Below are 13,657 nucleotides of genomic sequence, written 5' to 3'. Positions count from 1 at the left end.
ATATTTATCCCGTCTATCCTTGGTAAACTTTTTTTTCAAGGTAACCAAATAGCCTATTGTTAAGGAAAATGTTCTTCCTTAAAGAATTCCAGCTAATGTGGCAAGAATGACAGAAAAGCACCGGTTTGCAACTCTTAATAAAATTAAGAAAATGATCATTCATGGATGAAACAATTAGATAAAAATCAACTCAAAATGAATTAAAGACTTGAATGTAAGACCTGAAACCATTAAAATCCTGGATGAAAACATAGAAGGTAAGCAACTTGACATTGGTCTTAGCAATGATTTTTTGGATTTGACACCAAAAACAAAGGGAACAAAAGCAAAAATAAGCAAGTGAGACTACAACAACCTAAAAAGCTTCTGCACAGCATAGGAAACCATCAACAAAATGAAAGGCGACTTGTGAAATGGGAAAAGATATTTGTAAATCATATATCTAATAAGGTGTTAATATCCAAAAATATATAAATAACCCAATTCAACTCAATACCAAAAAACAATCTGATTAAAATATGAACGGAAGAACTGAATAGACATTTTCCACAGGAAGCATACATATGGCCAACAGTTACATGCGAGAGTGCTCAACATTATTCACCTCAGATCTGCTAGAATGGCTGTAATCAAAAAGAGAACAAGTGCTGACAAGAATGTGGAGAAAAGTACTTGTGCATTGTTGCTGAGAATGTAAATTGGGGCAGCCACTAAAGAAAACATTATGGAGGTTCCTCAAAAATTTACACACAGAATTACCAATTCTACTTTTGAGTATATATCAGCAGGAAACAAAATCACTATCTGAAAGAGATATCTTCACCTCCATGTTCATTACAGCATTATTCACAATATACACACGTGTGCACACACACATACAGAAATATTATTCAGCCATTAAAAAAAAAAATCTTGTGATTTTGACAACATGGATGGACCCTGAGGGCCTTATGCTAAGTGAAATAGGTCAGACTGAAAAAAAAAACAAATGTTGTATGACGTCGCTTATATGTGGAGTTTTAAAAAACTGAACTCAGAAAGAGAGAACAGACTGGTGGTTGCTATAGGAGGGAATAGGGGGTTGCGTGAAGGTGGTCAAAAGGTATAAGCTCCTAGTTATACAATAAATAATCTTAGGGCTGTAATGTACAGTATGCTAACTATAGTTAACAATACTGTATTATATATTTGAAAGTTGCTGAGAGGACATCTTAAAAGTTCTCATCATAAGAAAAAATATTTGTAACTATGTGACGTGATGAATATTATCTAAACATATTGTGGTAATCATTTTGCAATATATACATATATCGTTACGCTGTACTCCTAAAATTAATACAATGTTATATGTCAGATATCTCAATAAAACTAAATCGAGGGGGAAGTTAATGGAAAATCTATGAGTGGAGGGATTGGACTTTCACCACCTAAACCCAATGCTGACTCTTAGTGTCACTAAAGTGACAGAATCAGACATGACATGATACAACAAAGTTTATAGCACCACCTATGTATGTAGCATTCTTGCCCAAAGAACTTAACCTTAATCCAAGAGAGGCTTTAGAGCTAAATCTCAGTTTACTAAAAATAAAAAAGGTGGGTGGGGGGGATATAGAAACATATCAAGTATTCCAAAATAAACAATCAAATCCAGAACATGGACATTCTATGGGGCAAACTGCCAAGTTTCTTCAACAAATCAATGTTATTAGGGGGAAAAGGAGATTCGAGGAGGCTTTTAGAGAGTCACATGGAATACCTAAAAATTACTATTTCCTAACTAGAAGAATCCAACTCTAAAAAGACATTTTTGAGATAATCAAAGAAATTTGAATATGGATTCATTATTGAATAGTATTATGGAATTGTTAATTTTGTTAGGTAGCACAACAGCATTGTGGTTATGTAAGATTTATAGCTGCATACTATGCTACGTAGAGATACATGAAACAAGTATAGCAAAATCCTGACAATTGCCCATTCTGGGTCATAGGTGGAGAGGGGTTCATTTTACTACTCAACTTTGTGTATATTTGAAAGCTTTCATAATAAAATATATTTACTGGCAAACTCACACAATAATCAAAGCTCTAATTTTAACATTAACTTTTACCCCAACTAGAGCCTGCTACAAGCTGGTGGCTTACAGTTGGAGAATGGGATATCGTCCTTCTTTTCTTTTTGTCCATCTATAGTTTTCTTCCTCCCTCAGCTGGCCAACTACCCATCCCCACTAAGGGCACAGCAAGGTGAGAGGAGTGAGGAGAGGTAAAGGAGTCAGAAATGTTCTTACTTAGCTGGACTGTCATGTGATGACTTTGTTCTCTACAGACTGGCTAAGTTATTCTTGTGGATACTTTTGCAGATTCCACAGAGGTTCCACCACTGTGCGTCACCAACATCAATCCCAAAGATGCAAGCTGTGCTTCTTTTCCAGCTGGCTAATCCAGATTCTCCCACCCCCCGCCACCCCACCCCAACCAAACCCCTCAGCTTCTGCTCTTGGAAATATACTCATAGCAAATTACTACTCAGCTCCCCTTGCCTTCCCTACAGGCTGTCCTCTTTAACAAGATCCCTCTAAAAATGACCTCGGGCTAACATCCCTAAAGGGAGTTTCATAGCTGGCCTTTAGGGCTCACTTCCTTTTGCCTTGCTGTGGGAGGTGATACAGTTCAGTCCAGACACAGCTCTCCATCCTGCTGCCAAGGGCCACCTTGGCTCTCTCAGAAATTACTCAGAAACTTTTTTTGCTGTGGTCCTTAACTACAAATCAAACTCTCCAAAAAAGTTTTGTTAATGCCCTCCTCACCACGCTCTAGACGAGGCACAGAGAGACACATGAGACAGAGGCACTCACAGCGCTTCCACAGTCCTTCCGCTATAAACTTTCCTCAGAAAATCTCAGACTTCATTGGTTTGACTATTTTATGTACTTGTTATGAAGGAATTCAAGGTTATGCAATTAGTTTTCTGTTACCTTCTTTGAAATTCTGAATCTCGATAATGTCTCACAACTCACTTTGACATTTGAGATACATCTATTTTTTGGTGCCTCAGTTGAAAATTCCAATTTTAAAAATGCATAAATATATTGTCATCAGGAAGTCAAAGTGGTTTTTTTTCCTTTTTAAGAAACCCAGAAACCATACTCTCTGCCAAATTTCTACCACTTAACCAAGCAATCCATGATACTACTTTTCTTATAGTTATTATTTTTATTAAAAAACAAAAGCAGTGTGGTGATTTTAAAATATGGCCCCACATTTTTTGACCCTTCCCTACTGAGAGGTGGGCTATTTGTCCCCCCTTAAATCTTAGCTCTCTGGCCACTTTACCACAAAATTCATTGGAAGTGAATATTGGTAGTACCAGCTTACAGGTCCAAACCTTAAGAATTGGCAGTTTCCACTTCCTGTTTCTTATTATGCTTGTCCTACCAAGCAATATTCGCATTGCAGATTCATGAGCAAAATAAGTGGTTATTTTAAGCCAGTAAATTTTAGAGTGGTTGGTAATGACCAAAGCATAGATAATTTGGGGAACCTCTTTAATAAGAGGCTACAAATTAAATATAAAATCTTAGGGGCTGTTATCTCTTTTTGCATTCTCTGTATTTCAACCTTTCTATGTCCTTATATTTAATGTGTGCCTTGTAAAGAACATGTAATTGATTCTATATTTTTGGTCTTCTCTGATAAAATCTATGTTCTTACTGAAGAGTTCAATTTATATTCACTTATTATACTTATCTCACATTTAATTTTTTTCCCCATCTTCTTTTGTGTTTTTACCCAGCGCTTTCACGGTTTTCTTTTCTTCTCATGCTTCCCTTTGCTGTGCTTGTGGGTTTGTTTGTATATTCTTAGAGATTCCATTTAAACTTTTAAAAGTTTCAAGTTAATATCTTCGCTTCACTGTTGAACAATAAAAAGATCTTAGAATATTTAAATCCAATCATCTATCATACAAACCTCATTATCATGCTATATATTCTGTATGATGTAAGCTATATCTTGTCTTATTTAACTCTCAATATTTAACATTTGAAATAGTCACAGAATTCAATCATTAATATTTTGTTCATTTATCTTAATGTTTACTCTCTACTTTAGTCAAATTCGTTATATCTTAGACCTTTCTGGTATTATTGTCTTCTTTCTGAAGTTCATGAGACAACAGGCAAATATTACTGACATGTTACTGGTGTCTATTACCAACAGACAAAATAAACTTTAAGGTAAAAAACATTACTACAGATAAAGACTGTCATTATATAATAAAAATGTAAATTTACCAGGTTAAAACATAGCTTTGAAATATATAAAGCAAAAATTGATAGATCTCCGAAGAGAAGTAAAGGATTTTAATTCATTTTCATTCTCTCTCTCTCTCTCTCTAGCTGATACATCAAGTAAACAAAAATTATGAAGGTTATGGAGGATCTGAATTACAGTTACTAAGACTGATCTAATAGGCATACAGAATATATCCCCAATATTCGGAGAATACAATGTTCTTTTCAGCACATAGAAAAAGTTTATAAAAATTGACAACAAATTCCAAAAAGTGGATATCATACAGATCTTCTGTTTTGAATAAAATTCTTTTAAAAATCAACAATACAAAAAATAAAAACAAAGAAACATCACTTAGAAATTTTTAAAAAGCCTTAGAAAGACTCATGGGTCAAAGCAGCAAACATTATGGAAACAGGAACCTGAAAGATGTAAAACTCAATTAGAGGGTTCAGGGAAGACTTCCTCGAGGAGATGCTTATATTAGGACAAAAAAAAAAGCTAAAGATTAGTGTGCTAAGGATCCAAAATAAGGATACAAAGTAAAAAAAAAAAAAACAACAACAACAAAAAAAAAAATAGAAGCTAAAGCTTGAGCTCTAGTAGCTTCAAGGTTAATTTAAATTCTCTTCAGGAATCTAGAACAGGCAAAAGGAGCTAAGAAAGTATCCTAAGCAAACTCATCATCAATAATTTGGATTTCATGTGTGACAATAGCAGCTAATAGCAGCTCACTTTACTAAGTGCTAGGTGTTCTTGTTGCTTTACATGTGTTAACTCATTTTATCCTCATAATAACCATTTGAAATATAAGACAGGCACTATTATTACGCTCATTTCAGATGAAGAACCTGAGGTACAAAAAGATTAAATATATTTGTCAAGATTATACCTTGGAAATGCAAAGCCAGAATATAAACGCAAGCTCTCAAGTTCCAGACCCCATGCTCTTAAGTACTAGATTAATATTGTCTATTAACAAAAGAATCTTGCTAATAGTCATACAGGAAAGATAATTTTAAAAGTCATTATATCTATACATTCTATCACATAAAAATGTCATAAATGAGAGAGCATGTCTATTCTCTTCTCTCTATAATAAAATTCAGCCTCTTACTGGCAGTATAGCCTACTCAATAGCATTGCCTAGTGAACAGAACAGCCCTACACCTAATGCTTAATGATGTATTAAGAATGGTCATATTATGTACAATTTCACACCCACAGTGATTTTCAATTTGCAAGGTAATTTGTTGTCAGTATAGATTTTATTTGTGGCTCACATGATACTTTAATAAAAGCAGAAGCCATGAAAAAAGTATGTGGCCCTAATTCTATCCATGGTTACATTCATCTCCTGCATTGAAAGAAGTGAGCCTTGGCAGGGAGGAAAAAAGGTGTTGGCTGCCTAGAAGAGTAGAGTTAGGACTTCTACACATATGGTGCCATGACATCATTGGGATTTTAAAATATCATTAAAAATCACTATAAAAGCTAAATAAATTTTTGGTCAGTAGCCGTAATAAAATATAAAAGTAGAAATCACCAGCTGTGTTTTTCAAGTCCGTGATAGAGTGGGTCAGTAAAAAATGATCAAACTGCTTTACACTGTTATTCAAAGATTATCTCCAATTAGTTAAAACTTTGGTAACAAATTTTCAGAAGTGAAGTCTAGCTGAAGTTTGAAAATATTTTTATTATAATAAAGTTTTTCAGTGTAATGCTATCAGATGAAACAGATTTATCTATATTAGGCACTTTAAGAAGTCAATTTATTTTAAAATTGGAAATATTTTTGTGAAACATCCAAATAATGAAATATTACATTACAATCATTGTATTAATAAGTGGACAACTTTTGGACATTAAGTTGAAGACCTGGCTTTGTTGCTGTTTTTAATTAATTTTGTTGACTTGCATGAATCTTCACTTCATCTATAAAATACAGTTAACTTACAGCCCAGTGGTTAAGGTAACATGAATTAATTTATATGAAGATATGTTGCAAGTTATAAGGCACTAAGCAATATTTTTTTAAGGTTTGTTTTTTTAAAAAAACTTTAAATATTTTGCCTCCAACAAATTTAGACAAATTTGTTTAAATGTCAATTTATCTTATAAAGTACATCAGATCCTTTCAGGAAGTTAGTTAAGGTTTCAGATAAGTACATAAGTGTCCACACATGTACACCTGAATTAGTAATATCTGACAAACTATACTTTAGTGAATTGGACTTTTTACTTAAAGCCCAATTCTCAATCAAATGATTTACTAAATTGTCCTGATTTTAAAGCTTCCATAATTTGTCATAGAAGATAAAATAAATTTTACTCATTTTGGTAGTTCAACCAATATCATTTAGATGAGTTCCTACTGAAAAATCATCAGAAAACTGAATTCAGTGTACCTCAAATAACATACAATCACACTAGGATATGATTTTAGCATATCCTAGATAAGGTCAATCATTATGCTGGCCACTACCATCCTTCCCTTAGGAAAACCTACAGTCAATGGTGAGGGAAAAGTCATTGGCTACGAAATATTCCTTTGTTTTCTCACAATTTGGTGGCCTTAAATATCTTAATTGGCACAGATCTATGCAAAGAAAGTTCTAGGTAATAAATCTTCAAGCCATACCTGATGCATTTGCCCCATAATGTGATCCTGAGTGTAACAATGTACACAAGGGATAAATTTCTTCTAAATGCATCCTGGCTACTTGATCCACCCTCCCTATTGATCCAACAATTTCACTCCTAGATATATAACCAAGAGAAATGAAAATGTATGTTCACACAAAAATTTGCATACAAATGTCCATAATATAATAATCCCAAAGTAGAAACAACCCAAATATCCATCAACTGATGAATGGATAAACAAAAGGTAGTACAGTCATACAATGGAATATTATTCAATCATAAAAAAGAATGAGTAGTGATACATGCTACAATATGATGATCCTTGAAAACATTATGGTAAGTGAAAGAAGGTAGACACAAAAAGCCATTTATTATATGATTCTATTTATATGAAATATCCAGACATCTGTAAAGACAGAAAGTATACTGGTTGCCAGGGACTTGGGGATGGGGAGAGGATGGGGAGTGAAAGCTGATTGCTACATGATTTCTTTTTGAGGTGATGAAAATATTCTGGAATAGACAGTGGTGACAGTTACACAATTTTGTAAATATATTAAATACCACTGAAAAACTTTAAAGGGTGATTTTTTTTCTTTAGTAAGTGAATATGCCTCCATTTAAAAACAAAAATTAAAACCCACCCTGCACTTTCAGCCATCTCCTTCTTTTTCTTAAACAGTTCCAGTGAAGCTGATCTAATTTATATCTGGGACAGTTTACCTGGATCATCCTTACCTCTACTCCTTTGATCCATTCTACTCCCCAGGGCCTTCTCTCTACCTCTCCCTATTTCCTCTCCTCCACCATTCTTCAAAGTCCAGATCAAGTCCCACTTTTTCCAGAACACGTTCCATCCTTAGCTGACTAGTCTGCCAGAGGACTGGTAAGCCTTCTTTGTTTCATTCTGTTCATCAATGCTATTGACTTTAGCTGAATAATATACGAATGACTCTAATTGTGGCTGCAGAGAGGGTTTTCTCCTTATATTACAGATTGGAAATACAGAAGATAATGCAATTCTTTCATATATATATTCTCAAAATTATATGGATAACTTACAAGGCTTGTATCTGAAACACTTCTATTATGCCTTCTATCAGTTCAAAATGAGAAATGTATTATCTAACTTCCAACTAATTACGTAAGTACAATTTTATAAAAACAATATTGCATTAAAAGATGAGCTAAATTGAATTACAGCCCCATGACATGGATTAAAGGATAATAACATTCCAATTATCCTAACATAAGGATTATCATAGTATACAGTGGTTCTTTCAGAGGAATACGAGTATATACATAAACATATTAATATTACCTAATTATCAGAATTCATGAATAGAGAAGATAACAAAATCTTATTTTCAATTAGCACACAAATATAAACCCTGAATTATTTCCATAATGTTTCAGAGCACTTGTTCATTTGTTTTAACATTTAAGAAAAAAATTATTTTCTCTTTTACACATATTTGCCACAGAATTCTTTCTTGCAGCAAGAGAGCAAAGTCAATATAATTAAGAATTGCTTCTTCTTTGTTAATTTTGACTCATCTTAGTCACTTCCTAAACAAAATATATGTGCATATACACACACACACCCTGTTTACTGTGCATACCACATGCAGAAATAAACTAAGGAGTGCCACATCATACCTTTCTGAAGCTGCATTTTATTTGAAACTATTCTATATCTTCCAACCTGTGCCACATTTCAATAATCACTATTTAATAATTACAATCATCTCCTTATTAGCTTGGCATTTCATTTTCCTTGCCCTATGGCACCCTACAGTTGAAGGCAAGGAAAACTCTCTGCTGATTAGTTATGTAAGACCAGCAACAATAACTGTGGGGAGTGAAGGCTACTTGGAGAGGATTGCACAAGAGCTAGAGCTCAACAGCCTCAGACAGAGCAGCAAATTATAAACCCAAGTACTTCATTGCCTGTAACCAAATTGGCTAGTTGAAATGCTAATTGCCTTTCAGCAAAACTAAAGACAGACAGGGGACCTTGTGCTTCAGAAAATGAAATGCATTTTTACTCCACTTCTGCACCATTGTCTTGCTGAGAATCATTTGAAATCTATTCATAAAGGTAGCTCTTTCCCTAACCTTTAAAATGTGGGAAATTTATTTAGCCCCTACCAGCACCTCCAATGTGCTGATGTGCCAAGATGTGAACAGATGGTCGGATTTAAGCCCTGTTAAGCCTCTAATAAAGCATGAAAGAATTCTACACTCAAATATATAGTACAAATAAAGAAAATGTACCTAGGGAAAAGGAATTTTGAATAACAAATTTATGAAATATAATCAAACAATATAATCTTTAAAACATATTTTCAATGTAATTACCTTCAAATGCATATGGAAAGAGCTATCATTGTCTCTCTCAAAGAGACCTCCCCCCAGCCTCTCTTTATACCTAGTAACTTTGTATTAGTTCAGAACTCATTTAGAGACAACTATTCCAACAGGCAGTTTGCTCCTTTATATAGAAGAGAGTTCTTTCTGGGTTTTAGAATCCCGAATAAATGAAAGAGAAATGTCCAATCAGCATCCTGCTCTCATTTTGAAGTCTATAGTCAGACTTATGCCTGGTTGCACCAGAAAGGGCCCGTGACCACCTGCCCAGCAGCTGAGGAAGGGATTTGATCTGGTATATTTTAAAGTGTATAATGCATCACAGTGGAATCAGAAAACACAGCCTTTGTCCTCCTACAGCCTCCTGTGCCCCAGCTCCACCCTTCTCCTCCTCTACCACACCTCTATCAGGGCAACAGAGAACAGGGGCCATGGCTTCCTGTGTGGCCTGACATCCTGGCATACGAGGGAACCCTCCATACATGCAAAGATGCCTCCTGTCCCCCCAATCCTGCCTTGTGAAGGGAGAAAAATAGGCATGCATGCATGGGGAAATCAAGTTTCTATACTACTTCACTGTACTTGAGACAAAAAGAGTCCAGTTTGTTAGTAGTACGTTTATCTTCATTTTTCAACAAATATCCTTATTTATATAAAGTTTGAGCTGCCTAAAAGTGATAGAATACTAAAACTAAATAGAGCTTTAAATGGTTTCAATATATAATTCAGCTCTCACCCTGACTCAGCAAGAGTTAAGGGAAGAAAAACATCTCTTTGGCTGGATGTTTACCAAAACCTTTGGACAGTGTAGTTCCTGGTGATTTTTCTTTTCTTCCATATTGTGTGAATTTCATACATAGCTTTGTGTTATTTTTACAATCAGAAATAAAAGTTATTTTTAAGTCAAAAAGAGCAAAATATACTCAATTGTGTATAATATCTCACTGGGTAATTCCCACCCCGCCCCCCACCCCCCCCAAATTAAGGAAATACCCATCCAAATCTTTCTATGGAAACACATTATACTTTATAATCAAATTAAACAATCGTCATCTAAGGAGCTCAATATGCTTTATAAAAATCTGTTAATTATCTAGATGCCTTCTAGGTGCAGTAAACCTGGTGATGGCACAGTACTTCCACTGTGCAGATTTTGGACCCGGTGCATAAAATGACTTGTCACAGGTAAATAGATAATGAAGACATTTATTCAATATATTAACCACTTTGCTAAACCTTAGAGCTACTAGAGGAACATATAATATTGTCGCTGTCCTCAAAAATTTTGTGCCTTACCTAGGGTAACCTTGAAATTTTCAATAACAGGCAGCATTTGGTTGAGTGGCAATCAATCAGACACTTAATGATCAAGTTAACCTGTTAACATACTTCTCCCTTATTAGTTTATGAGAACGTACAGATAACTAAAGCCATAAATGGGAAAATAGAATATATGACTATAGTAAGTCTCAATAACTTTTTTGGTTTCAGTTTCCCCAAATATAAAATAAAGGGGTCGATCTAGTTTGGTTCCAAGTCTCCTCCCAGTGTTTAAGGATTTCAATGTCGTGTTCACGATCTATTAATTTCTGAACAATGAAAGGTCACACACTTAATCTAAGGCAAAATGTATTTTCCTTGTGGGTCCTCCCAGAGCACCAATATTTCTGCCTCTGTTTCTTCATCTACAAATCAGGATAATAGTATTTGATGATTAAATATAGTCTATTTAAAGGGCCTAGAAGAATTCCTGGCATAGAATGGTCACTCAATAAATGTGGCATACTATTATCATTCATTATGGGAATATGAACAAACAGGTTTAGTCACAGCTAATTCTGCTATGACAACTTTTTTTCTTTGGGTATAGTTTGGGCAAGGATGCCTCCAAGTAGAAAGAAATCTGAAATACTTTTGCTTAACACTAGCTTCTGCCTTCCCATGTTATTTCTAATCATTCTTTTTATTACCAGAAAAGCATTTTTTTTTTAATTTATGCCTACAGCACCTGGTCTTCCCAGGGGGTCTCCCATTCAAGTATTAACCTGGCCTGACACTGCTTAGCTTCCAAGATCAGACATCGGGCTTGTTCAGGGTGGCATGGCCATAGACCAAGGGCGGTGACTCCACTGAGGCGCGAACCCAGGACCTTCTGCATGTAAAGCAGACGTGCTAACCGCTACATTATGGAACCATGTTCAAGCATTTGTGTTTTAAATATATCTCATGTTATCATTTTCTGACAATGAATGCAACTGGCATTCAATATCTGATAAATATATATACAGAACAAAACTATAATTGTTAAAATATAATAAATATTCATTGATACAGCATTTCTGTATCTGATGATATCAATATTCGGTGTCATTGCATAATTTATCTTCACACCATCACAAACTTATATTTGAGTCTAAGATTATTTCTTAGTTGTTTACAGGCAGTTTCAGCTTTTAATCATCACATTCAATATGGTATAGATGCTCAGAGAACTCAAGAAAAAAAATCCATGATCCAGCTCTTACGAACTGGGGAACTTTAGACAAGGAGCTTAACTTGCCACACTTCAATTTCATCATCTGTAAACTGGAATAATACTATTTAATTTATGGCATTGTTGTGAGTGTTAAATACAATAATCTATATAAAGAGCTTCTCAGAATCCATTACACAACAGGCATTTAATACAGGATGACTGCTAATGTGAATATCATGGAAATAAGAACATGGAAATAGGATTCAGCCATATTTGTTTTAGTGTATACATTTTGGTTACTTCTTTCAATCACCTAGTCCAATCCCTTTACTTAATTAATGAAGAAGCTAAGGTCCAGAAGGATGGGTTATGTCCAGTCACTGAAGGTTAATGGCAGATGCAGGATGTTATACCTAATCTCATATAGTTCTTATTATAATACAGGTCAGAGTGTATTTGGCATTCCTGTGGCCCAGAAAATTACTCCAAAATAAATTGTTGGTGTCCATTTGTATGCTAACTAGAACATATATATTTTTTTTTTCCTTTGGTGCCTTTTTTGTTGTTCTATCTAGCTCTTTTGATAAATGACAAAAAGGAAGAAAAGGCACTTGTCATTTAAGGTAATTACTTCAGCAAAATTTTTAAATAATGCTGTATTAGTTAAGGCACATTTTTAAGCTTTATCCTAATTGTCAGAATTATGCACTCATAACATTTGATATCAGTAATTTCTTTAAAAAGTGTGCAGGTTATATATAAACACATTACACACATTTTTAAAGATTGTGGATTTTTGTGAAATGTAAAGTTACTTTAAAACAAAAATTACACAGAATAAGTTAATATTGCACTTTAAAATCAGCTTTTCCCCTGATGAACAATGCCATTTCTTAGTTTTAGTTTTAAGAAAAAATAAATTTTAAAATAGCCCAAGACATTAAAAATATGTAAGCTTTTTTTAAAAAAAAGAAATTATCCTACAGCTCCAGTCTAATTCCAAACCCCCTGAAATCAATATTTCACGTGAAAGTACTTCGACGCAGCGGTCAATCTGTAACATAATACCCCTTAAGTTTATTTCAACCTTCCAAATATTGTTACCTATGTCGCGCTATTTTGGGTCAGTTATTTTTCAAGCAGACATTTTAAAATTAAAGCTAGGGTTCGGGTTTCAAACTGGCAGAAAGGGAAGGGAAACTTTTCCCTTTGCTTATTCACATCTCATCTTCTTTGGGATCAGGCAGCTTTGGAAAGGGAGGGTGGCAGGAATGCCATTCTCACCACGCAGCCGCAGCAGTGGGCAGAGTGGACGCGGGCAGCCCTGTCCCATCAGCCGCAGCCCGCCGCGCCCGCTGTGCATCTGCCTCCCGGTGCCCTCGCCTCCCACCTCCAGCAACAGGTGCGGAGCAGCGATCCTGCGCCGCCAAGGATGCTACGGGGCTCCCTTGGGGCACAGGGATGCTTGCAGCACCATCCCCCGCGTCAAAAGCCTACCTAGCCCCGGGGATACCGACATTCGCACGCGCCTGTGGTCCGTGCCAGTCTTCCCTTCGCACACGCTCGTTCTGCCTCTCGCTCGCGTCCCCACGCTGCTCCAGGGCTGCTTATTCTTTCTCCCGCTCTCGGATCAGGAAAGTGGCTCCATCCTCCTCCCCTAATTCTCCCCGCCACACTCCTCCTCCTTCGTGCTCCGTCTACTCCAATTGGACTCACGGCTCCCCGGGATGCGCTCACCTGACCAGCAGAGAGGGGGTGGCCGCCCAAGGCAGTGCGCCCTCGTCTGCGCAGCGGGCAGCCAGGTTCGCTCTCCGACGTCGGGAACACCCTGCCTTGACCATCCCTAATGGAATCTTCCAGCAGCGAG

At 35.8% G+C, this 13,657-nt stretch overlaps 1 protein-coding gene and 1 pseudogene across 1 annotated transcript in view; both read right to left on the bottom strand.

The window, feature by feature from the left end:
* The window catches only part of ADGRV1 (adhesion G protein-coupled receptor V1), a 471,657-nt gene extending 464,444 nt beyond the window's left edge, over positions 1 to 7,213 (bottom strand). The window contains 2 exon segments of the mRNA XM_039875052.1: positions 3,758 to 3,917; positions 6,940 to 7,213. Coding sequence (XP_039730986.1) covers positions 3,758 to 3,759 — 2 coding nt within the window. The 5' untranslated portion in view covers positions 3,760 to 3,917; positions 6,940 to 7,213.
* Positions 7,214 to 11,310: 4,097 nt separating this feature from the next.
* On the bottom strand, positions 11,311 to 11,426 carry LOC120612669 (uncharacterized; annotated as a pseudogene).
* Positions 11,427 to 13,657: the final 2,231 nt, after the last annotated feature.

The sequence above is a fragment of the Pteropus medius genome, unplaced genomic scaffold (genome assembly GCF_902729225.1).
Source record: "Pteropus medius unplaced genomic scaffold, Ma_sr-lr_union100, whole genome shotgun sequence".
In the NCBI taxonomy this organism is placed as follows: domain Eukaryota; kingdom Metazoa; phylum Chordata; class Mammalia; order Chiroptera; family Pteropodidae; genus Pteropus; species Pteropus medius.
This window is presented reverse-complemented; position numbering and strand designations above follow the sequence as displayed.